General features: G+C 43.3%; 1 protein-coding gene across 4 annotated transcripts in view; it reads right to left on the minus strand.

Moving 5' to 3' along the window:
- Positions 1–27,519, minus strand: part of MICU1 (mitochondrial calcium uptake 1) — a 243,587-nt gene that overhangs the window by 16,461 nt on the left and 199,607 nt on the right. For all 4 annotated transcript variants that reach the window (XM_090058755.1, XM_090058756.1, XM_090058757.1 and 1 more), the window contains one exon: positions 20,152–20,260. In XM_090058755.1, coding sequence (XP_089914881.1) covers positions 20,152–20,260 — 109 coding nt within the window. The remainder of the gene's footprint in view (positions 1–20,151; positions 20,261–27,519) is intronic.

Here is a 27,519-nt window from a genome sequence, read left to right on the forward strand (position 1 = left end):
GGTGGAGGGAAGAACAAGGCAACATGATCTTTCATTTTCTGTCCGTATCATATTTACTCACTCTATCATACCACATATGGCACATATTTTATAAATGACACAAAAGTCCACTAAGCTCCTGCCCATTCTGTCACACAGACCTAGTCTCCTAACAAAGGCAGGGCAATTTAAGGCACTATTTCAGGCTGTGCAGAGGATAATGAGAAAGAAAAAAAACTTGTAACACAATGAAATTCTGAAATGAAGAGAGGAAAAAGTGGCCTCCGGAGTATTTCTGTGTAATTGCCTTTGATGCAAAATCCTTTCCCAGGCAGCTATGCCTATGGTGACCCAGTTTCAAATCACCTGGCTTGCTACTGAAAAAGTGGTTAGAAACATAAAAAGATGTGAGCACTGGGTTGTTATGATTCTGGACTGCTGTCAAAAATGTGTCAAACGAACCCCTTATCTGCCAAGTTTGTTTACGCCATGTATATACCTCCACTCCTAACAAAAGACTTGGGAAGCGTATAATAAGAGATGGACTGCATGAAAGGTCTCCTAGCCACAGCCACCACCTGATGATCTAGGTGCAGCAGAGGATCCAGGAGGATCCCAAGTTTGTGAACACGAGTGACAAGGGTGTCCAAACTCCACCGATGATAGCCGATTGCCACCCGCTAAAGTCAAGTGGTCTGCCTACCACAATCACCTGCCTAGTCTGGATTCAGTTTTCACTGATTTATCCACCTCCAGTTCCCAGCTGCAGCCAGGTGCTGGGAAAGAATTGAGACTGTGGGGCCAGGGTCAGAAGAGAAGGAGAGGCGGAGTTGAGCGTCATCAGCATACATCTCACTCCAAATCTCCACACAAACCTCATATACACATTTAACGGGAAGGGCAATAAGATGGAGTCCTGGGGGGCTCCAAAGGAAAGGTCTCATGGGGATCACAAGCATTTGGCCACAGCAGATCATTTTGAAGGGGCAACACGTAGCCAAATTCTTATCCCATTTTTATTGGATTCTAGTTATGACCATTGATTACTTAAGAAATGACAATTACAGATTTTTCCTCCCAGGTTTCCCCTAACATTCGCTTGTCTGTAATAGCTTCACACAAATACACATCAGAATGCATTTATATTATATGCATAAATACATTTACATATATTATGGAGACATCTGTAAGTGTTTCATCACATGGGCTTTATTATCACATGATTTTTTTTGTAGTTAGGCACGAAGGGGTCACCAATTTTGCCTGTGGCCTTTGGGCATTTTGGCTGCTTGCAGGTGGTAATCCCCCCAAAAAAACAAAAACAAAACAAAACAAAAACCACACTTTACTAGAAGCAGCAGCATATTACTTCAGCCTGGCTCTGCAGCATCTGGAAAGATCAGAGGGGCTTTTTGGCACTTTTAGCTAAAGCTGGTTCTATCAGCTATTAGATCAAAGTGCCAAGAAATCCCCACTGAAGCGCCTGATCTTTACAGATATCAGGCAAGCTGAGTTGAAGTAACATGCTGCCTCTTCTGCGCGTGCGCAGGGCTAGGTGTGGGAATGCATGGAGTTTAAAGTAAAGCACCATTTTTTTGGGAGGGCACGGGGGGTTATGCCTGCAAGCACCCTTTATGAATTATTTGAACTACTACATCAAGTACAGGCACAACAATGTCACTAGAAACAAACCCTTTCTATAGTGGCACAGAGCAGGGGTTTTTAGACTTTTTTAGTCTAAGCACCCCCCAGTGGCCAGATGCTGAATGGGCAGGCAGGGATGGAGCACCATCGCCTCCCAGGAGCAGGGCCGGGGTGCAACAGAGAAGCTTACTGGGCTGGGGTGAGGGCAGTGGCACCCCTCTGCACGGTGGGGTGTGGCAGCGGTGGCTGCTGCGTGCAAACCTCCCCACCCTGCAGAGGGGTGTCACTGCCCTTGCCCTGCCCTGCCCCTGCTCCTGGAAGGCAGCAGCGTTTCATCCCCGTCTGCACGCGCTTACCCCCTAGGACCAGTCCAAGTACACATACCTCTGGTTGACAACCCCTGGCATATGATTTCCTCCTATCTTCCTTTAACCCTACAAATCAGTGGAAGTACCTGGTGTTCTGAAAGGCTAACATAACTTAAATTGCACAACGATAATTGCTTGATCTGTCCTTTTATGTCTTATTTATCCAATACAACATATCACAAATGCAAAAATGACAAAAGGATTGTATACTTTGAAGACAAAATTTGATCTCTGCCTCTAGATTTTGCATAAATAGCTGTACTTTTTATACACATTACTAAGGCTAGATACAGACATTCAAAAAGCCTGAAGCAGAATCTCAGTTTGCGATTTTCTGTAAGCAGCGTAGTTTAGTTCAGTAGCCCACAGAACACACATTTGCCCTTTGGTGGGGGGCCTGCAGGTTGCCTTAGACTGAGTTCAGCTGTTTTTAAGCCAGTCTGTGCACGTCAAACATCTGTTCTGGTACAGGTTTAGATCGGTTTCTGATTACGTATACTGGTAAAAGTGTAATATCTATATCTGGCCTAAGTGACTGGAACCAGCTTGGATAACTCACTGGGGGGGAATAAGCATATAGTTCCACTAGTCTATATTTTAATTATTACCTTAGCATTCCAATCCTCACCATGTTGTATATTCATGTTTAATATTTTCTTCACACTCTTCATCTAGATTCTCCAAGTGTTCTGCAGACAGTTTTTCAGACTATGAGAGGTTAATCCCCTGAGCACTTAATCAGGCTTCAGTGGCATGAAGAAGATGTGTATTTAAGATTCAGTAAACAAGAATCACTTGCAGCTTTGAGTACCAGTACTGAGAAACATTAGAACATTATAATTAAAGTATAATACAGGTAACCTGAAGATCTGAATCTTGGCAATGCCTCGGGCTCCAGCCATCTGTAAACTGCAGCCAGCAACACTTACCTGCCATGCAAATTTGTTGTGCAACATTTAAAGCTTTAAAAAGTATTAGTCTGGATAAACTTATTTCCCAAATATATTGCTTCCCAGTTTTATCAAAATCTTCCAGGAAGCTATTAGGTTTTTGGAGGGGTTTTTTTCCCCTTTTTATTCTTTGAAAGATGCTTATCTCAGTCTTTTCTGTAATTCAACCTTTGTGCAAGGTCATTTTATTTTTTGCATCAGATTAAATTTATATTAGGTATGATAGCAGGTCTTTATAATAGACCCCCTCAATTTAAAATACATTTATATCAATGATTTCTTTGACAAATTCTGACCAAGTTCAGATACTGCTATTAGCATTAGCTCTGCTACACTGCAACAGTTTTTTATACCTCTGATTGTGCTTGTGCTGAAGAAATCCATATATTCTAGATTTAAGGTCTGTAGTCTCACCAAGCAGCTCAGTTAGCTCCAATGCTGTTTGATTAAGAACATTGCTAAGACAGGACTGAACATGTAGACTGAACAAGCTGTACTCCAGCAAGGGGCTGCCTGAATTGAGGAGGGAAGGTCAACAAGACAAAAAAGCTCTATTTCCTGGCAAGACTGCACTGAGTGTGCAGATAACTGGAAAGAGTGGCTTTCAAGAACAGCAGTACAGCTTGGTTAATGGAAGGTTACAGGTTTCGCTAACAGAAGACCCTCTGAAGTTTAAGATCTGTTCATTTATGAATGACAGAGTGGCAGTCCGATTTAAATGCAGGTTTCAGGGGCCAATATGCAATATTTTGATACTATATATACAACCCTGAGCCATAAGTCCTTAAAACCAGCAAAGTAAGCCCTTTTGTGTGAAAAGACCGACTATAGGGTCATCATGTTTAAACAACAGATATACTGTTTGGTTCTTATTTATTCCAATTTGAAGACAGTTCCATCACTTTTTGCAGATTTTAGAGATTTTTAGATCAAATGCGAGTTCTTACCCTTGGGATTAAAACGAAAGCCTTCTAAATTTGACAGGAAACACTACAGATGTGTCTATACAGGAAAATGAATGTGGGACTAGCATGAGCTTATTTAATTTAGCTAGCATGGGTAGCAATAGCTGGAAAGATGCAGTGAACATCTCCAAGAGAGGTGAACTAGTTAATTCTAAGTGAGGGGGGTTAATTTTAAAGTTGTATAGTAAAAAAATTAAAAGCCCCAAACTGCTAAGTATTCTGCTACTAAGGGATTGATGGAGTTTGAGTATTAGTCATTTTTTCTGCCAATATGACCCCCGAATAGTATTCTTTTGCAATTTATGCAGTGTGACAGAAGAATAAATTTACTGAGTTATGCTTTGGATCTACAGTAGTCCTATAATCACTAAAAGACCATATCGCTGAATATTTTATAATTACAGTAAGTTCTCAAGTTATAAAATCAGCCAGGTCTGACTGCTCATGTAGGTTCCTAGCCAGAATGTAGGTTCCTAGCCAGGAGGTGCACAGCCCCACTAGGGGAGATGCCTTGTTGGACCTGGTGCTGGCCACTGGTGACAACCTGGTGAGGGGGCTGCGGGTGCTCGACCACCTAGGTGATAGTGATCATCGCCTGATGGAATTCACCATCCAGCGCAAGGTGGCAAAGGCCTGCAGCAAGGCAGCTGCCCTAGATTTCAGGAGGGCGGACTTCAATGAGCTAAGGAGAATAGTCGGGGAAGCACTGAGGTCCTGGAGGGGAGCCAGATGTCCAAGAAGAGTGGTTGCTCCTTAAGGAGATGATCCTCCAAGCCCAAATGGGGGTAATCCTGACACGGATCAAGGGGAGCAGGAGGGCACAAAAGCCCCCATGGCTCACCAAAAGCATCCAGGAATGTCTTCTAGCTAAAAGGGAGGCGTAACCCAATGGAAGGGAGGGGCCATCACCAGGGAGGATTATACTGCAGTTGCTCAGGGATGCAGGGGGGCAGTCAGGAAGGCCAAGACAGAGATGGAACTGGGACTAGCTTCCTGGATCAAGGACAACAAGAAGTCCTTTTTTAAATACATAGGGGACAAAAAGAAGGTACTGGGTAACGTGGGGCCCCTGCAAGACACTCTAGGAAATTTGGTCGTCACACCAGATGACAAAGCTAACCTATTTAACGACTTCTTTGCCTCCATTTTCCTGAGCAGGGACCAGATCAGCCCCACACAGGGCCCCTCTCAGGCCCCAGGGGAGGTGCACCTAGGCCAAGGGTCAGGAAGGATCTAGTCAGGGAACTTCTGGAGGGACTGGATGCATTTAAATTAGCTGGTCTGGACAATCTCCACCCCAGAGTGCTGAGGGAATTAGCTGAGGTCATTGTGGGACCCCTGGCATGGATTTACAAGCACTCGTGGTGCTCTGGTGTGGTGCCAGAGGACTGGAAGAGGGCCAATGTGGTTCCCATCTTCAAAAAAGGGAGGAAGGAAGACCCAGGGAACTATAGGCCAGTTAGTTTTACCTCGATCCTGGGTAAGCTTTTTGAGAAAATTATTCTTGAACATGTCCACGAGGGGCCAGCAGGGGAGGTTATGCTTAGGGGCAACCAACATGGGTTCATTAGAGGCAGGTCCTGCCAGGCCAACCTGGTGGCCTTCTACGACCAGGTCACCAAATCCTTAGATGCAGGGGTAGCAGTGGACATAGTCTTTCTGGACTTTCGGAAGGCCTTTGAAACTGTCTCTCACCCCGTTCTCATTAAGAAACTGGGGGACTGTGGTGTTGACACCTACACAGTCAAATGGGTTGCCAACTGGCTGGAGGGCCGCACCCAGAGAGTGGTGGTGGATGGGTCATTTTCGACCTGGAGGGATGTGGGCAGTGGGGCTCTGCAGGGCTCGGTCCTTGGGCCCACACTGTTCAACATCTTCATCAGAGACTTGGACAAGGAGGTAAAAAGCACCCTGTTCAGATTTGCTGAAGACACTAAGATGTGGGGGGATGTGAGCACGTTAGAAGGAAGGAATAGGCTGCAATCAGACCTAGACAGGTTACAGGGGTGAGCGGATGAGAATAGGATGGAATTCAACACTGACGCGCAAGGTGATGCACCTGGGGAGGAAGAACCAGCACCATATCTACTGGGGAACTCCCTTCTCGTCAGTGCAGAAGCAGAAAAGGATCTTGGAGTCATTATTGATGCCAAAATGAACATGGGCCGGCAGTGTGGGGATGCAGTCAGGAAGGCCAACCGCACCTTGTCATGCATGCACAGATGCATCTGAAGCAGGTCCAAGGAGGTGATTCTCCCCCTCTATGCGGCACTGGTCAGTCCACAGCTGGAGTATTGCGTCCAGTTCTGGGCGCCACACTTCAAGAGGGATGTGGACAACATGAAGAGGGTCCAGAGGAGGGCCACTTGCATGATCAGGGGGCCGCAGGGCAGGCCCTACGAGGAGAGGCTACAGGACCTGATCCTGTTCACCCTCCACAAGAGAAGGCTGAGGTGGGATCTAGTGGCCTGTTACAAACTAGTCGGGGGGACCAGCAGGCATTGGGGGAGTCCCTGCTCCCCCGAGCACTACCAGGAGCGACTAGGAATAACGGTCACGAGCTGGCAAAGGGTAAATTCAGATTAGACATCAGGAGGCGCTACTTCACTGTCAGGGCGGCTAGGATCTGGAACCAACTTCCAAGCAAAGTGGTGCTGGCTCCTACCCTGGGGGTCTTTAAGACAAGGCTTGACAATTACCTTGCTGGGGTCATTTGACGCCAGTACTCTTTCCTGCCATGGCAGGGGGTCGGACTTGATAATCTTCTCAGGTCCCTTTCCAACCCTACTAACTATGAAACTATGAAAAATGATCTTAACAATAATTAAATTATTTTGTAGACTAGCAAGTCAATGGCAAGAAGACTGACAGAATCTGCAAAAGCTACTATCATAATAAAGTATGCGGAACAAGATGGGCTTGGCTAACTGTTAACTGATTACTATTTCAATGCAGCCAGACAAAGGGGTTATGGCCAAATACTTTAGGAGTATGCCATCATTTAAGTAGTTTGGGATCAGGCATGATTTTGGGGATCATTAATGGAAGTATTTTAAGCAGTTTAGAGAATGATTATTCTTTAAAAAAGTTGAACATTTCAAATTTCTAAGAGCAAATGACAAAGTAATTATAGGACATGCTTGTGCTATCACCTGGGGGCTATTTGTTAATTTACTGTATAATAAACTACCGTCTGCAGAGAAACATTTTTGCTCTTTAACTGGGAACTATTAACCTTTTCCCTGACCACTTGATATGACCATATTCATTACCAACATTATTTTAATAAGATTAGCACCTTCTTAGAAACAATGGCATGTCATAATATGCTAACCACCACAGGTCTTGGGGACAATCTTAATTCAGGACAACTAATTCCTGAATAGAAAGAAATGAAAAGGAGAGAAATCCTGGCCTATGGCCTACTCTCCCCTGTGGAAAGACCTGAAACTTTTGCAGACAGATCTGTGGCTCAAGGATTGGACACTTACATCACATCAAGACCCATTAATGAGCCATGGTAGGATCCTTGAATCAAGGGATTGCCGCCGCCCACATAAGAAAATAACAACAGGATGCACTGCTACATCATCAATATAATGCAGACTTAATATAGAAAAAAAGAGAAGTCAACATTTTTTAAATGAAGCTACATACAAATCTAAACCCAGGCTCAGATCCCTGAATAAACAGACTGATTTTTCGAAGACACTGAGCTCCCGTTTGGCTACATGGAAGTAATATATTATGAAGAAAAGAATTGCTCTTTCTTCCAAGGTTCAGCTTGGGACATGAGCTTTCTTAGCATCAAATTTCACTTTGTTTTATAGAAGGAAGTCAATAAACTATTATGAAATCCACTTCTTGTAGCTCTCATTTAATGTTCATCTTACTGACCGTATTACTTGTTACAACCCAATAAAAATTCCAGAATGAGATTTCTATAATTATCAGTCAAACCTATTCTGCTGAGTTTTCATTCTCTCTCTCTCCTCCCCTCCTTAAATGCTATGGTACATTATTTGATTTATCTTCATTTTTACTCTACGTGAATTTATTTGCTTTTCATGGTCAGGGTTTTTAAAGCTGTAATTTGTACAGACTATAGTCAATAATTGCATCCTATTTTATTAATTCAACTGCACAAGTTTTATGTCCCTTTGTGCCAAACATTACTTTATTGATGCATATGTTCTTTTGCTATTGTCAGCAAGACATCTTTTTGTTTTTCTCAGACTTTCTTAAATGATGGAAATTCTTTACCCAACCTACACGAGACACAGGCAGGTGGTACATGGGTACCCCACCACTCTCTCTCTCGCCTGCTTTTCCTCTCAAAACTATGGCAAAAAATTAAATTCCTCAGTAATAATTTGGTGTTCAGCCCTCCCAGCTTTAGGCAACATCACTTCTAGCCCAGGTACATACTTGAATTGTGCACCCCTGGTGTAAAAGGTAGCAATCCTATCCACACCAGATCAGACATCTGTCATATCACGGCCTTATATACACAGCCTTTCTTCCAACATATAGGACACATTAGTCTGTAAATATAAAATCCCCTGGAAAACTGAGTGTTGGGGTACTTATTAAATTTTTCAGAAGTTAGGGGGTTCTTGCTACTTAAAAGGCTGAGAAACACTGTTCTGCTGTACCCAGATCTAGCCATGTGCTAGCCCAACCCTATGTGCCCAGATTCATCTGTGTGCTGGCCTTTACATTACCCAACCCATGGGGCTCCCCATGGGGATCCACAATTTTGGCAGCAAGAGTGTGGCAATTAATGCTGTCATCTCCCCTCTACCACTAAATTTCTAGATCCATGGGGACCCAGACTAGACCTAGCCTGTGGGCCACAAATTGAGCATTGCTTTAGCTTATTTTCTTTTAAATTTGTCTGTTTGTAAGAGCTAATGGTTTTACTGTTCTAAAGGAACGTAAGAAATCCATAAACAGTTTTACTCACTGCTTTGATGCATATGGCCCACCCCAAGAACAGTATATTGTCTTTTAAAATGGAAATTAACTTTCAAGACTCCCTGGAACTTTAATGTGAGGAAACGACACAGGTTCTCTTTGGAAGATCTTTACTCTTACAGCACACATTTCCAAATTCAGGGTTTTGGAAGTGCAGCATCTGCTGAGTCAGTCTTTTAATTGAAAATTCAGCTAGTCTAAGCCATTTCTCATTTGTTTTAAGTTTATACTTTGGAATCTATTTCTAATACTTCCTTGAAACATTTTTATTCATAACACACTACTTCAATGTGCCTTTTAATATTTTCAAATAAATGCCAGTGTTTGCCCCTGGATTTATTCAAATGATCAGAACTACTTAATGCAATTTGCTGTACAAACATCTCTGGACAAGATTCGAACCTGCTGCTCAGCATTATAAGCAGCAACTACAAAGCAAATGCATTTTCTTTCTGGACTTTAATCAAGTATTTCCTCTAAATATAAGCATTTATCTTAATAAGTTATTTGAACATATATTATTTCTTCCATTGTTAAAATACCTATAATTCAGTATACATGTGAGTTATTTTTCTATAAGAGGAAATCTTTCCTTCAAGGACTACTTAAAGTTTCCCTAATTAACCTTTCCCCTTAAAGTTCCATGCCATGGCAACCATCTGTTTCATGGAGAACTCAGACTTCCTCTGAACTCCACTAGCATCTCTTGTTAACTTATTTAGCTAGTTAACTTCTCATCAACCCAAGAGGTAGCTTTCCACCTAAGGAGCCCTTCGAGTAGTACTCCTCAATGATAGTACTACTTTCCTCCATTGGCCTAGAGTGAGAAATCAGAATATGAAATGACCTAGGCTTTTAACTTTCAAAATACTAATTAAAACAATGTATCACAGTATTGCAGACCTACTTTTTACCCATAAATATACTTAATTCTATTCATTAACAATGGCTGAGTTTGTTATATACTAAACAAATCTGTTTTTACTTTAAGCTAAAATAGTTGAATATATAAAGATAATTAAAATATAGTAAGCCATTTAAAAAATCCTCACCAAAAATCCCTAAAAAATTCTATTTCCCAATAAATAATGACAGCACTCTATTCATTTTTACAGAACAACACTGTTTCCTAAAATCAGGCATTGAAAATAGGACCACACAGACCCCAATGGGAAACACTTCTCTTCCTCCACACTTATAGAAAACAAATCTCTTAGATCCCTGCCACATATTATATTTAAGATGCAATTAAGGTGTTAATCACACCATAAATAGTAACTTTGCCAGCCGTCAAAGTCAATTTATGGTGAAATAATGCAGCAAATGAGCCACAAGGATATTCCACATATAATGTAAAAATATCCTTGTGACTTGTTTTTTCCATCAGGCTAGAAAATGAATATGTAGCATATTGAGATTGGGACAGAGCTGTCCCCTACCTAAGCGGCATAGAGTCCTGGACCTGGCATCCCATCCAGTTCCCCACAGGTAGAGGGGGACGAGGAAGGCACAGTAAGCCTAACATCAGGAGGTGTCTTCCTGATCTTGGGCTCAGTAGCCTTTGAAAAGCAAGAGTTCAGCTGGAAGCCTCAGCTGCATTTTTAAGTTCTCATGGCGTTTGTGGAAGCAGCACCTGGAAGCTCCCTGCTTCCCAGCTGTAGGCACTGTTTCAGTGTGTGGCATGGGCAGTTGGGGAGATGTCCTGGGCCCCATACCTTGGGTCTTAGCACACAGAGAATTTTAAGGAGTACTGCTGGGGCAGCTTTCCTGCTTGGGACTTTAAACCCAACACCTGGCAGCTTTGGCTGGGCTGTCAGGTATAGGGAATCAGAGGTTCTTGGTGGAACTGAAAGTCCCCAGTGAGCGAAGTCCTTTGGCTCCCTCCATGATGCTGGATGCTTGTGATCCCTTGCATCCAGCAGCCCAGCCAGAGCTGCTGGGAACAGGGTTTTGACATTCAGCTGACTGTTGGCCCAGCCCAGACTATCCCAGTCTCAAATCACTAGGGGCCAACCATTAGCTAATTTTCAGCTCCAGTCTCCAGACTGCACTGGGGACTCTAACCATTCTGGTGTGGTCCAGGTCCAGGGCTAACAATAATTTGTCAGCCAGGCCCCAGACTGCACTGGAGCTGGTTCATGTCTCCGGTAGGGTCCCAGGAGCCAGGTGATAATCAGGTGACTGTCAGCTTTATTGGACCAGTGCACGCTCCTCTTTCAACTTGCTGGTGTAAGGGGAGCCCAGGATTACAATCTCAGGTTCCCCCTACACTGGCAAGTAGTAATAACATGGCTGGGATCTGATCGCAGATCCCATCCCATCAGGTCATTAAATGAATGAGTGCCAGGGGCCTTAGGGTCAGAATGAACTGATACCATCTCTCACTTCTGAGGAACTGTCAGTTTAAGTTTGTTCTAAACATGCCATATCACCCAAAGGAAAAGAAAGTATGGCATTGTGAAACCCATTGTAAAATTCATCAGCTACAAGGCATGCTTTAATTGGGATGAATGCCTTTCTAGACGGGAGTTAGGCAAGGTGATAGCTCTGATAAAATTAGACTGTCAAACCTTAACAGTCACACTTAATGGGCAGTTTCAGAATTGCAATCTTCATACAAGGAACAATTTGTTCCAGTAGTATCATGCAGAATTGGCCTTTTCACCTAAAAGATGTTTGCCTGATGGTTCAAGTGTGAGATAACACATTTAAGGTCTTGATACTTCCATTCCTCAAAAACCCACATTTGGCAAAGCATTGCTTCAAACACTGCATTTTATTTTATACAGTTTTTATTTATCTTCTGAAGTATCCATTTCTGCACAAAACACTGATGGACCTACAAATCCCAATTTATTAAATAACTGACAGCAAGGCAAACATTTTCAAACTCACGTACCTGAACTATGGCACCTAAATGAAAGCTACCCAGTTTTCAGAGGTGGTGCTCACTTACACAGCTCACTGAAATTCAGGAGGCACAGATGCTCCCACAATAAGATCCTTTATTTAGCTTCCTAAATTTACATACAAAAGCATTTAACTTTGCTCTGGCCCAGTTATTTATTAAAATAAGAATACTACTGCAAATATGGATACAAATATTTGTAATAAAAAAAAGACATCAACCAAATACCATGAGGGTATTTCTAAAAGTAACAGCCATTTCAAAACAAAACCATTTTGTGTGCAATGATAATTTACTGGACCACATCAATGCCATCATCAGTGTTCCCCACTGCAATGTAGTTTCCCACCCACTGCACACAAAATGGTTTTAGTTTGAAACAGCCATTACATTCTGAAATACCCTCATATAAGTTCTTGAATAACATATCTACAGCTTATCATCATGTGTATTACAAAACAAATTTTCCTATAAAACAGTATTAAAAAAACCCAAAATAAACCAATCCCAAATGCAATGTATTTTTTATTAGGGCTGTCAAATGATTAAAAAATTTGATCAAGATTAGTTGCATGATTAAAAAAATTGGTCATAATTAGTTGCAATTTTATATCACACAGCTAAAACCCCAAATTATGTGCAGAAACAACTCAATTATGGAGGTACTTTGTACGGTTGGGGGTGGGTATGGGGTGGGGTGTGGGTCTGTGTGTGGGGTTTGAAGCTTGGGGGGGGGTTCCCGTGCACTCTGGCAGGATGCAGGGTACTGTGGGTCAGGAGTGAGGGGCAACAGCAGGGCAACAGCAGGGCTGGGGGGAGCTGTGGCTTGGGAGCAAGGGGCAGACACAGATGGTACCCAGCAGGTAAGTCTGTGGAGGAGAAAGGGTGAGGGGAGAGGGAAGGGACAGAGGGTGCAGACTGAGGTCACCACAGTGATGGAAGGAGTGGGGCAGGGGCAGGGGCGGGTCTTGCAAAGGAGCTACAGGAGTCTCATTCAAGGGCACAGGGGAGCGTGGCTCCCTGCTGCTCTGTGCACCCCTGGGGCAGGCAAGTGCCCCCCGAATATGTGCATGAGGCAAGGACAAGCTGCCCGCTGAGGGTTGAGGCTCTGTGCCCAGCTGTCTGCCCCAGAAGCTGCGTGCTGGCTGCGCATCTCCCACCTGCCTGGTGGCGGGAGGCACAACATGGTATTGTGCGGCTCCTGAGGCAAATACAGCTTAGCACAGAGCCCCAAACCAGTGGGCAGCCCACCTTTACTCCACATACAAATCCAGGGGGCACATGCTTCCCATCCCTCCTTATCCTTCCCCCAGGGTTGCATGCAGTAGCGGGGAGACATGGCCCCCCTGCTTTCCTGCATGAGCCTCCCATGGCTCTGTCCCATGACCTGCCCTGTCCTTGGGGGCCCCATTCACCCCAGCGCCTGTCCCTCTCCCTCCCTCTTCATGGGGGCCTTGCTCTGCTCCCTCACCCCTCTTCCTCCACAGACCTACCAGCGCACTAATGCTCTACATACAGTGTGCAGGCTGTGGCTGCTCGAATGTGTCTGCATGCCCCCCAACACCCCCCCACTTGCTGCAGCCATCCAGAGCCTACACCTGGGATGTCCTGCGGTCCTCCGTGCTGCCACTGCTTACTGACTGGATGGCCTGGAGGAGGCACAGAAGAGCCCAGGAGCAGGCTCCACAACCATGTGTGCAATTAACACTTTAAAAAAATTAACACAAGAACCGAGTAATGCGTTAATCGTTTGCGTCAACTGTGATCAATCCACAGGCCTAATTTTTATTTTTCTTATTATTAGCCATACTTGAACACATCACTGTTGCCAAGTAGAAGTTGCTAAGATATCAAAAGTAGCATGACAGCAGAACACAAAAAATGAAACAGATAATGTTTCAGGAAAAAAAATTACATCAGGCCAAACACAGACCTGATTCATGGTTTTGATATAGATACTCTTCATAATAAATAAAGGAAGTGCAGAAATTATGATATATGATGAATTCTTTCTAAACTGAAACATATTCTAAAATGTTCTATGAACTGTTCATTTATAGGAGCTTTAGAGGTTATTGTTTAGTTTTTAAAACTTTACAGACCACTGTCCTCTATAATAATGGAGTCTTCCCTATCAGTTTATACTTTCAGGACATCAAGCAAATGGTATCACCTTTTTCTAGGTATTGGTGTGTATGTAGCACCATGCTCCAGTCAAAATTTACTAAGACTGCTTTCCTAATCATATACTTTTTCATAAACAAGTATATCCTCCCAGCTGCTGAGCTGTTTCATTTTAAGGCTGCATAAATTAAAAAGTTTACTTCTTTTTCTCTTGCAAACTGTAACCATTTAATCTTAAAATTATTTTCATTTACTTTGTTGCCCCATCACTTGGAAACAGAATGTCTCTATTACAGGACACACATGTGTGACTCAATGCCCTGTTTCAGGTCAAGCCAATCTTGCTCATACAATAGTTTAGAATGAAGAAGCTTAGACACAAAGGAAAGGCTCAGGAAAACTCTACACTAGCTGCATGGAAGGTGTGGTGCAAGATACTTGCAAGGAGCAGGAACACAAGCCTAAATGGGCAGAGGCATTAAAGAACAACTATGCAGCAAGATCTAGGGAGGAAATAGAATCCAAAGGAAATATCAGTTCAGCTCAAAAAACAAAACAAAACCCCCCAAAACAAATGAACAACTGCACCATGCCATATGGACATGAGTTTAAAATTCACACACTCTCTCTTAATCTCAGGCTCTCAGCCCCACCCCAAAATACACCACACACCTCACAGATACTTGCTTAATCTATCTCCAATGTAATCAGAATGCAGCTGCAAGTCTCATCTCTCCTGTTGTCACTCAGCCCATGATCCCTTTTCTTCCATGTCAAATTTAAGATTGGATTTTGCCTTGAAAGCCTGCATATCTCAACCTATGCCTTTCTTTCTGTGCTTGTTTTATTCATCACTCACCTCTCTCCTACCCTTTGCTCAACCCAATCCACAAGCCCCCTTTATCTTCTCCTCCTATTCATGTCTGTATTTTTTCTGCACAGCTTCCATGTCTGAACTGCTCTCTCTATTCTTCTTAAGTTGCTGCTTGAAACACTCACACTCTAAAAATTCCTCCTTAAATCTTCCTCTTTAATTGTTTGCAGGGCAGGGGAAAAGGGGAATTTCTACAGAAACTTCCTAAGCTACATAGGTTACCAGCCTAGGCATCCTCAGTTTTATTCCTGTAGTTCCTGTCCTTCCTATTCTTCCATCCTGTTTGTTGCTATACGTCATTTAGGGTTTATCTATGCAGCACAGTGAAGCCTATTGAGAACAGGGAAGCAGATGACCGTAAGAAAGCACAATTCACATCTTTTCTCAGTGGTAAATAAGTACATGCAGCTTCTGGGCTCCACTCCTGGAATCACTGGCTTGATCCACTTTCTAAATATGATTTGTTTATGATTTAAAATAATTTGCTGCCATTGAACTTCTGGAAAACAAAGCTTTGAGTAAGCAAATTCATGCACTATTCTATGGTTCATTAATATAGTTTTCACTTTAAAACATGGTCTAGCTTAATTTAAAGAAAAGAAAGAAAGAAAAAAAAGATCAATGAAACATATGGTCGCTTTAGCTATTTTATGCTGATTATTTTCCCTTCTCCCATTTCAGTTTAATACCACTTCCACAATAATACTAGTGGGCCAGTTTGCCACATTAAGTTAGGAACAATTTATTTAGGATATAAAGGAATATAGATACTTATTATATTTTAATTTTAATATTCAAATGATTCTAAATCCTTCTGGCATTCAGATGAAGCATTGTTTAAGTTTGGTTTGTCATCAGAATAAGCAACCTTAGGCAAATTTAGCAACTGGAAAGGGCATATAGCAAAACTTGTTTTATACTTTGTCAATTTGATGCTTTTGCTTGGATAACACACTTCTGCAAAGCATGCAACTTGCAGATAATGTGGGCATAAACATGCTTACCTATTGCTGCCAATACATACTTTACCCTCAAAAATTTTATGCTGCTTGCTAACTTTGCTGAAAACAGAAGAGGACACTTTCACTCCAGACATTTTCCATACATCTTTGGGACAAACTTCAGTAGTACTTTATCCAGTTATCTGACTCTCTAGCTTTTCCCCTTTAAGCCCATCTATATATAAAAACACAAACAAATTGCCACACTAAATATTTGGGAACAGCATTAACATTTGTTTTGAGTTAATCCCAACTTAATATTGAAATGGTAATATTGCTTATGTTTGTAGTTATCCACTGTGGTTCTCCAGATTTTAAAACTTACCTGAATCTGTGGAAAATTTTGTGGTTTACAATGCACCAAAAATTGGAGGACCCTGATGTAAAGCATAAACTCATTCACTTCAGGCAGTGATTCTCAACCAGGATGCTACAGCACCCTAGAGTTCTGTGAGATCCTTCCGAAGATGCCACATAGTATTAGCACTGGTAGGTATGTAAACACCTACACATGATTGACAGAATAAACTGAGAGACTGCAAACAAGAATCCACTGTGTCAAAACTATTCTCACCTCCTGTGATCTTTGTGAGTTCTCTGAAACAGGATAATTGGTCTATTGTTTTTCTGTAGTCAAAATATAAGTGTAAACTAAGAGCTGGCATCTTCTGAGGGGTGTCTTGAATCTGAAAAAGTTGAGAACCGCTAGCTTCAGGATTACATAGGACCCACATTATGGTCATTTCAAACACTGTCTCTGGACATGACATGTCGTGTCCTGCAGGATGATATGGGAAATACTTGGCAAAGGCACAAACACTTCTTTCAGCAGTGCAGTACAGAACAAAGAAAGTAAAAAATATATTATTTAAAATCCAGATGCTCAAGGAAGAAAAATCTGTAGTATACTCCTCCTCCTGATCCCACAGAATATTTCTGAACTTTCTGCATGAAGGCCTTGTGGTCAAGACTCTGCAGGCTTTGGGATAGGTGCAACATGCTGTGTTTTGGCAGCAATAGTAAGTATAGCTATACTGGCAAAAGAGTGCCTTGCATGATACATTATATTTCAATTCCCAAAATAATAAAAGATAGGCTGACAAGACAGTATTTCTGGCTGGCATAGCTGTGCTTACACTTGGGCTTTAGCCAGTAGAGCTATGCCAAGCTGGGGGATGATGATTCTGCTTACATGGGCAGCACCTTTCATAACTTTGATGACTCTGTTTTCAGTATAATGGCTCAAGTGGATAAGGCAAGTACTCTTTTCAGAAGTAACCCCCAGTCTAGAAATCTAATACAACCAGCATAAGTACTAAGCTACAAATCTTTAGTTGTGATGTATTAAGCACAATGCTACCACCAGTCTACCCAGGGAAGACAAGTAACTTTCACTGTAGATGCCTGAGATATCCAGAAGAAAGTGGTCAGACAGAGTAAAGCATATTGAGATTTTGGAGCAGTCACAACTGCCAAAAGGCATGCAAAGAATGCAGGCAAGAAAGTGGATTTGCCTTGGCTACATTCTCAATATGCTGATAACAGGGTTCCCAAATAAGCCCTGTGTTGGCAGCTCCAATGCAAACGGAAGAAAGCATGACCCACACAGACCCTTTTCAGCATAGTAAGGACTGGAGCTATCAGTCTGTAAGGTGATCACTTGTGCAGATTAAGAGAAATTGCCCAAGGACTGAATTGCTGGCAATGACTAACCTCTGCCTTGTATACCTGATGATATGGAAAGTAGACTGAAATAAACAAAGCCATTATAGCTAAACTTAAATATATACAATACCTGTTTATCTAACCTGTATGTGACACCTTCCAAAACAGAGGAATGTCATGGCATGTACTTTTCCTAATTTCTAACCTGTTTCAAGTGATGTTTGTGGTCCTATTAGAAGCTGAATTAACTAATTTTAAATTAAATCGAGTTCACGTACTTTTTCGTGCTTATAAGACAATCCACAAATATTTGTTCCATGACAGATCAGAAAATAGTTGCTCTGGATCTTCAACTCCAATGAAGTTGAACATACAAGTCCATCTTCTTGGACTTCCAAAGGCCTTCGACACACTGTCCCACCCAATTCTGGTGGGCAAGCTGAGGGACTGCTGCACTGATGAATGCACAGTCACGTGGGTGGCAAACTGGCTCCAGGGGTGCACCCAGAGGGTGGTGGTGGATGGGTCAATGTCAACCTGGGAGGGTGTGGGCAGCAGTCCCCCAGGGCTCAGTCCTTCAGTCGGTGCTGTTCAACGTCTTCATTAGCGACCTGGACGAGGGTGTGGAGAGCACCCTGTTCAAGTTCGCTGATGACACCAAGCTGTGGGGTAAAGTGAATATACCGGCAGGCAGGGACCACATCCAGGCAGACCTGGATAGGTTAGAGAAGTGGGCGGACCTGAACAGGATGTGGTTCAACAAGGACAAGTGCAGGGTGCTGCACATGGGGAGAGAGAACTAGCATTATGGTTATAGGTTAGGGGCTGACCCTCTCAGCAGCACAGAGGCAGAGAGGGATCTTGGAGTCAGGACTGACTTCAGGATGAATATGAGTTGCCAATGCGACAAAGCAATAGGCAGAGCCAACCGCACCCTGTCCTGCATCAACAGGGGCGTCCCTAACAGGTCCAGAGAGGTCTTGCTCCCCCTCTGCGGTGCTGGTCAGGCTGCAGCTGGAGTACTACGTCCAGTTCTGGGCGCTGCACTTTAAGAAGGACGTGGAGAACCTGGAGAGAGTCCAGAGGAGGGCCACTCGTATAGTTGGGGACCTCTGTGGCCAGCCCTATGAGAAGAGGATGATGGACCTGAATCTCTTCAGTCTCCGCAAGAGGAGACTGAGGGCGGATCTTGCGGCTGCCTACAACCTTATCAGGGGCCACCAGCAGGGACTCGGGGAAAGTCTGTTCACCGGGGCCCCCCTTGGAGTCACCAGGAACAATGGCCACAAGCTGAGGGGAGGGACCTGAGCAGATCATCAAGTCTGACCCCCTGCCATGGCAGGAAAGATTACTGGGGTCAAACCACCCCAGCAAGGTGTTCATCTAGCCTCCTCTTAAAGACCCCCAGGGTAGGAGCCAGCACCACCTTGCTTGGAAGTTGGTTCCAGATCCTAGCCACCCTGACAGTGAAGTAGTGCCTCCTGATATCTAGTCTGAATCTACCCTCTGACAGCTTCTGACCATTATTCCTGGTCACTCCTGGCAGTGCTTGGGGGAACAGGGACTCCCCCAGTGCCCGCTGGTCCCCTATGACTAGTTTGTAACAGGCCACTAGATCCCCCTCAGCCTTCTCTTGTGGAGGCTGAGCAGGATCAGGTCCCGTAGCCTCTCCTGGTAGGGCCTGCCCTGCTGCCCCCTGATCATGCGAGTGGCCCTCCTCTGGACCCTCTCCATGCTGTCCACATCCCTCCTGAAGTGCGGCGCCCAGAACTGGACGCAGTACTCCAGCTACAGCCTGACCAGTGCCACACAGAGGGGGAGTATCACCTCCCTGGACCTGCTAGAGATGCATTTGTGGATGCGTGACAAGGTGTGGTTGGCCTTCCTGACTACATCCCCACACTGCCGGCCCATGTTCATCTTGGCATCAATGACGACTCCAAGATCCTTTTCTGCCTCTGTGCTGATGAGAAGGGAGTTCCCCAGCCTGTAGGTCTGCTGCTGGTTCTTCCTCCCCAGGTGCAGCACCTTGGACTTGTCAGTGTTGAATCCCATCGTATTCTCATCTGCCCACCCCTGTAACCTGTCTTGAACAAACAAATCTACTGAGCCACTACTACAGAAGTTGTGCTATATTTTAGGTAAGGAATAAATACATGAAGAGGAAACACAGAAACAAAACCTACTACTTTTCATTAGTGGATCTAAAGGTGCCTTACACTAAAAGAAATAAGTATCATTATGGGGAAATGGAGGCATAGGATGACAATGAGATTTGTCCAAGTTTTCTTAACAGACTGGTAGCAGAACCTGGGAACAGAAATATGGTCTCTCATGGTCTAATATATATGCACTAGGTTAGGCTACCTCCACATGCTGGAGTTGAATTGTATCATTAGTGAAAAGCCTGTTAGTGATGCTTGGAGAGCCTGTGTGTCTGTTCAGGCTGCAAATTTCAGTATAAGTTTTTCTTTATACATAACAGAGCAAGTACAAGACATGAAATCTATTTATCCACACAGAGTTGAAAGTTAAAGCCTTTTCATTACAAGAAAGGAAACATGATTTTAGTGTAATTTTTATCTGACAGAATAGGCTTGCTGAACAGTGTTGAGTTTGAACATCTTCCTTTCATAGTATTCCCAACAGAGGGGAAAAAAACCAAACAAACTATCAAGCTCATAAGTGTTTAATACCTTTATCAAGAGAAGCACCAGCCATGTGGTAAAAGCTCAAAGCGGTGTCGACATCATTTATATTCTTCAGAAAAGTAAAGAAATTTTCCACTTCTTCAAATGTCAGTCCCTAAAATAGAGAGAATATTTTGACATATGGTTAAAAGTGATAAATACATTTTGAGATAAGGGAAGGGAGCAAGGGGGGGAGACAGTAAAAGTAGGTAGAGCCTAAATGAATAAGAAAAATCAGGATTGCACATGGAAGACTCAATGAAGAGATGCATTGAAAGACAAATGTAATACCATGCTCCCCAGTGACAAGAATATGACCAGTGCACAACAAAGAACCAGAGACTTGCTACAAGCACATCCATTTATATTCTCTCTCTCTCACTCTCACACCCTGAATTAATCATCACACCACTGCTAATGCCAGTAGAACTGCATTAGTGCTGGAGTGTCCAAGAGAGTTTCAGAAACTCGCCTATCCAGACAACCTAAGTAAACCTATATCTGCTCAAATCAGAGTTCAAGTTTCTGTCTCACCGCTTTACCCACGATCTTTGAATGTGTCCCTGACTGTGATGAATCATCATGTCATGTTAAAAAGTTCCTCTCTATCTGATCTAGAGGGGCAGAATTCTAAAAATGGGGTAGTTATAAAAAAATAATGCATTTTCAACAGTTATGAAGATAAAATGGCAAAATGAGTATATTCAGCTGGTGTTTCCAAATAAATTGTAATCTCTACAGTAACAGTGCCCAAGATACCAGTAACTTGATCCATGAAGGTGTTTTAGCAAGGCCAGAAGTAACTATGGGACTTATTTTGAAATTATAAATACATTTTGATAATTTTCTTATGGAGTCACAATTTCTTTAAAGATCTAATTACAGGCCTACAAGCTTGCCAAGGAGTTGTTTCATGATTTAGGTAAAAACAGAAGGCACTTAACCAGTTCAGTCACCAGAATTCTTTGAGATTTATTGCATATATTCACTTCAGGTCACTAGGCCCAGAGATACTGCCAGAGGGATCCCTTTGGGTCGTGTATGCACCCAAGGTATCTTTCTGTACTTAATGAGGAAACACTGGGCTGTACAAAACTAACTGATGTTCTTTTTTTCTCTAACATGGAGCCAACCATGAATGTGAAGCAGAGGGGAAGGGGATCAGATAATGGAAGAAGGCACACTGCTCAACAGCTCAAAAATATCCAGTATGCCTATACTTGTGCACAAAGCCTAGAGCAACTGTGAATGGACTCTCAGACTGGCACCCCGCATAGGTCCATAATAGAGCTGTTTCCAAAAGATGGCTGGGCTTTAACACAGGGGAATATCAGAGGGGAATCCAACAGAGATGGGTACAATTTAAGGTCCACTATGAGTATTTCTAAAATGCAAACTGCGAAGACAACAAACTAAGAACTGGTTTGAAAGATTTTGTTCCATGTAAACACAAGACTATTTTAGTACCCTTATAACATCAAGGGAATGAAAATGTGTTTCCTTATTTCTGGAATAAGGTTTGGGGAAAAATACAGGTAACTGGATAACCTGGTTAATGTGAAACTCTGAAGTTATCATGGACAAAAATTTAGTGTGCAGCTGCAATAAAATCTTATCATAAAGGAAGGAGGTATGGAATGGCTGTAACTTAGGTACAATACCCTTCTAGCAGAGACTAAAGAGAAATTCTCAATCATCTGCACAAAAATCTAATTTGATTTATTTATATGAAACAACTTGGTAACTGTATTCACAGTCCCTGTATGCAGTTATCAGGAATAAAGCAAGATTAGCTGCAGACAAGAGGCACTTCATTTCAGACTAGAACAGGAAGAAAGGAAATTAAAGTGATGGCTGGTCTTCCACTGCTGTGCCTTTCATTAGTTTTGTGTCTGTGGATACCTGCAATGCATGCATGAACTCCCCAACAAACAATATTTCCCCAAACCCCTTTGTTCACACTGTTCAGTTTCTGAGTGGCTTTGTACCTTTGTACCATTTTGTCAGTAGTTCCTATTGTTTCAGCTGTCTTAAAAAGCTTTTTTACTTCTTACATTTATCCTGAATGAAAGGTAGCTGTCATGTCCACACACTGCAGTGAAATTTCACTTAACCTCCATTGTAATACTGTAATAATGAAACATGAAAACTCCCTGTTCATCCATTCCTTTGAAAAAAATGTTCTTTTTCCTCTACTGCACAAAGTGGCATTTGAGGCTGATCCAGGAGCCAAAATCAGTAGTTTAAATTACAGAAATGACTGAAGGTAATAGAGGAAGCAAAACATATAGGCAACTGCACTTTAATAGCATAGATCTATTTGGAAGGTGCATCCAAGTGTAGTTGATAAATGGATTCCATTGAAGGTTCAGCACTTTACTGTGATCCAGCTCTCCACTGGAATCAATTTAGCCACATTCTCACTAGCCTTTTCTGAGACTCCATGAAGTTACATATTACATTTAGACTGTATTAAGGACACTTAACATGTTAATGAGCTTTAAGGTGTTGATTATCACAAGTGCTAAGTGCCCTCTAAGCATCTTAAAGTTACACCATTTCAGATGAGGATTATCTTTAAAATCTGCTACCAGTTTCAGTTACCTTAACTTCATGCTGCATCACTGAGATAAAACAATTTAGTCTTCCATTATCCCAGGAGGCACTGCTCCCAGGTAGACTACCTATTCTCCCAGATTGACAGTGGGGACAATCAAACAGCTGCAGGTGAGAGGGAAAAGGAGGAGAGGGGGGAAAGGAGTGTGGGAAGAAGGATGGGAGAAGGAGAGAGAGAAAGCGAAGGAGGGGCAGGGGTGGGTGGGAAGCTGCTGGTCAGTCTCTGTGATGGCTAGCAGGTGAATGGGCAGCCATGGCTCCCATCAGGGTGGCATGGGCTGGACCTAGGTGTGCAGGGGTGGTGTGGGCTGGAACTGAGTGTGTGTGGGTAGGGGGTAAGGGGGGGCTACAGGGAGTCTGGGAGAAGGGAGGGAGGGAGAGCCCTTTCATGTAGGCCCTAGAGCAGAAGAGGATCTTCCCTGACCTGGGCACAGTGCCGGCAGCCAGAGCAGGAAGTTGGGAGCCAGTCTGAGGAGCATGGAGCAGCAGGAGGGCAGTGGGGGAAATGATCAAAGCAAGCTGGGGCAGCAAGGGGATGATCTGAGCAGCATGGGGACAATCTAAGAGGGACAACATGGGGCAACTGGGGTGGTATCAGGGGGCACCTGCCTTCCTCTCCCCTTCTCTCTACCCCACTGGCTTATTCTGCCACTGGTGAACCAGCAAGTGGGACAGTCATGGAGCAATCTTGGCATCTCCTAGCTACATCCCGGCTCGCCAACACTCCAGTGGCAAGTCGGAGCAATGCATGCTAGAGAAAATATTAATTCTTAATGGGTGACTGCTCACAGCATGTACTAACATTAATACCAACTAACATTCCTTATAGTTAGCAAGTGCTAACTATAATATGTAACTACACCCTTTCACATATTCCATGATGTGCATTCTTTATATACTTTGATAACCAATAGTTGTTTGTTTGTTTTTTAAGGCAACTTGCAAAAACTAGGTCATGATTTTTTTTAAAACAATTAAAAGGAGATTGTGGAGACTCCTGTAAGGGTGTAGAAGACCTTAGTGTTCAGGACATGAAGGCAGTCCTGGGGGTGAAAAGGATTCTTTTCCCTATATGTAGTGAAAGCAGATGCCAAAACTAAAATGAAAAAGGTGTCAGGCCCGGCTTTCACCAATCAACCTAAAAAACAGACCATGCTTCAGAAGTCAGCTCACATAGATTTCATAGACATTAGGGCTGGAAGGGACCTTGGAAGATCACTGAGTCCAGCCCCCCGCCCAAAGGGCAGGAAGTCAGCTGCGGTCATAGGATCCCAACAAGATAAGCATCCAATCGTCTCTTGAAGGTGTTCAGTGTAGGTGCTTGAACCACCTCCAATGGCAGGCTGTTCCAGACCCTGGGTGCTCAGATAGTAAAGAAATTCTTCCTTATGTCCAGCCTGAAATGGTCTCGCAGTAGTTTATGACCGTTCGACCTCGTCATCCCTTGGGGCGCTCTGGTGAACAAATGTTCCCCCAGAAACTGGTGGTCACCCTCATAAACTTATAGGTGGCCATCAGATCACCCGAGCCTGTGCTTTTCCAGGCTAAAGAGCCCCATGGCTCTCAGCCTGTCATCGTAAGATCTGTTTTCCTGACCTCTGATCATGCGCATGGCTCTTCTCTGGACTCTCTCAAGCTTCTCCACATCCTTTTTGAATTGTGGAGTCCAAAACTGGACACAGTACTCCAGCTGTGGCCTCACCAAGGCCAAGTACAAGGGGAGAAAGACGTCTCGGGATTTGCTTGAGAAGCATCTATGGATGCACGCCAGCATTTTGGTTGCTTTAGTAACCACAGCATTGCATTGCAGGCTCATGTTCATCCTGTGGTCAATGATGACCCCCAAGTCTCTTTCTTCCGTAGTGCTAGCCAGCGTAGCACTGCTGAGCCTATAAGGATGCTGTAGGTTTTTCCTCCCAAGGTGGAGAACCTCGCATTTTTCGGTGTTAAACACCATCAGGTTCTCATCCGCCCATTTGCTGAGCCTGTCCAGGTCAGCCTGGATCACCCGCCTGTCTTCTGGCATGGATGCTTTGCCCCAAAGTTTGGTGTCATTGGCGAACTTGGCCAGTCCGCTCCTGACTCCAATCTTAACATCATTAATGAAGATGTTGAACAATATGGGTCCAAGGACAGAGCCTTGGGGGACCCCACTGGTCACAGGGCACCACGATGAGTGACTGCCATCAATTACAACCCTCTGGGTCCCACCATGGAGCCAATTTCCCAGCCAGCGGATCATGGTGGACCCAAGGCCACAACTGGCCAGTTTTGCCAAGAGGTGATCATGGGATACCAGATTGAAGGCTTTTTTTCAAGTCAAGATATATGACATCAATCTCTTCTCCCTTGTCCAGGTGATAGTTCACCTGGTAGTAGAAGGAAATGAGATTGGTCAAGCAAGACCTACCCACAACAAACCCGTGCCAGCTATCCCTTAGGATGTCGGCGTTGGCCAGTCCATTAAGGATGGCCTCTTTAATAAACTTTTCTAAGACCTTCCCCAGGATAGAAGTCAGGCTGATGGGCCTATAGTTAGCCAGATCCACTTTTCTCCCTTTCTTGAAGAAGGGAGGAACATGTATGCAGTCAATTTGTTTAATCTAATTGTAGGGAAATTATTTGAACTCTAAAGACACTGTTCAGATGATTGAGATACAATTCTCCGTACAATTTTTATGATGAAAAAAGAAAAGGTTAGATTCACAAGATTTAATAGGCTATGGTAGGTTAAATTTGTCTCCAACTCCCCCCCCCCCAACATCATGACACTGAAAGGATTTCACTTTAGGCTCTTTAAGAAAGCAGCAACATGGCATAAGGCACCTGTTATTTTAGGTATACGGTGAAGTCAAAGTAAGTTAGTGATCTATCAGGATAAAGATACAGCAGTACTGTACAAATAGTTTAGTAAAATGTGAAATGAAGAGATTTGGCCAAAAAATTCTCTTTCCACTAAATGTGGTTACAATGTAAGGTGCTCTGACTGGTATGGAAGTTTAGTGACATGAAATTACTGCAGAGTGTCAGAGCAAAATTTTAGATGCTGCCAACACAGAAGATTGAGACTGACATGCATATTGGACTCTGTGAGTGGAAAGTTCCACGGCTCACCCAGCCCTTGCCCCCTGGGTGACCTGCGGACCTGTCAATCATTGTTGACCTACTTTCCCCACAGACACATGCTCAGATTGTGTCTGACTGAGCATGTGAGAGCATGCTCAGTTAGAACCTGACATGAGGTAATCTGACTAGAAATTTCTCTGTGGAGAGCGTTCTGATTGGCCATTAAATTTAGATAAAAGTTCAGTGAGCCCCTCCCTCGGGGGGGAGAACGTGTTAGCTGGAGACAGAGGCTGGTGCTCCAGGGACTGTCTCTCAGTCAGGCCTTTAGGCCTATTGATCTCCTCCCTCGATTTGGCACTCTGTGTCCTTAACTGATAGTGATTGCGGCTTTGATTCTTCAGCTTTTGATTAAGTTCTCGCCATCCTTGACTACGATTTGGATTCTCCTTATACTGACGATTCTCCGGTTACTGGACTGTTTTCGCTTTGGCCTTGACTTCGCCTCCGGATCACCCTCGGTACCTCGATGCGACTCTACTTACTTGGCTTTCGACCTCGACTTTCATCATCGACCATCCGTTTGTCCACTGGACTGGCGTCACAACCCCGGTTATTGACCTACGTGTTACAGTTCTGTTTGTCTGTTTACCCTGTTTCTCAGCTGTTGACCAGCCCTGGGACTTATCCGACAGGCTTGCCCTGTCGGGGAACCTCGTGGGCCAACAGACCCCTTCGTTGTTCTCTGTTGTTAATACTGTAACTGAAGACATCGCTGCCTACACCTAAAGCGTAAGTTAAATAAATTCATCTTTGTTCAAATCCACTATGGGTCCATATCTCCTGACTCCACGCCAATAATCCCACCTGTCCATATCTGATTGCCACCCCGGCCCACCGTGACCTTGGGGCCCGATTCATTCTGTTCGGTTTACCCCGACACAGAGTAGGCAGTGAAATGGATGAGTGGCTGTAGCACCTAAAAGGTGTGAGATCCATGAAAATAACAGTAGGTACTATATGCACACTCTCTCTCTACAGTAAAGGAACTGGGAACAGCTGTTTCTTCTGTAAATGTTGAAAGTTATAAACAAAAGAGCAGGGAGCAATACTAGCATCAAGGTTATGGAATCTCAAGTGCAAGGTTATGGAATTTCATTTGTTTTTTTTCTAAATACTAAACCTGTGCCCATTTACAATAGAAGTTCCTGTAATTCCTATCTAGAAAACTCAAAAGGAAATTAAAATGATTATCTCCTCCAGTCTGTCCCTCGTTCTTTTTAACAAAAACGATTAGGGATTTAAATCAAACACATTAACCCAGTTGAAACAGTTTGATTCAACAGAAATAAAAAATATCTTTCGTTATTGATGACTGTTAACAAATCAGTAGAAGATACTTTGCTCTAAAATTACTGATAACTTTGGTGAAAATAATTTGCTGTTTTTCTTTTAATGTAATCATGTATGAGGATCCTTCTACCTAATTACCTGAAATCAACAAAGTTGCCAAAAATATTATCTGTGCCCCAGGATAAAGAAACTACCGCTCCCATGATAGCCATGTTAGTCTGAAGTCAGGCCCATGCTGTTCACCTCTCTTCAAAAACTCTTTATTGTTGCTTTTAGGAGACATGTAGAGGCACTCAAATTAAAAAAAAAAAAAAAAAATCAGGCTATCCATCCATCTCAGCC

Source organism: Crocodylus siamensis, chromosome 7 (assembly GCF_052110815.1).
Source record: "Crocodylus siamensis isolate JL-2025a chromosome 7, ASM5211081v1, whole genome shotgun sequence".
NCBI classification, from domain to species: Eukaryota; Metazoa; Chordata; order Crocodylia; family Crocodylidae; genus Crocodylus; species Crocodylus siamensis.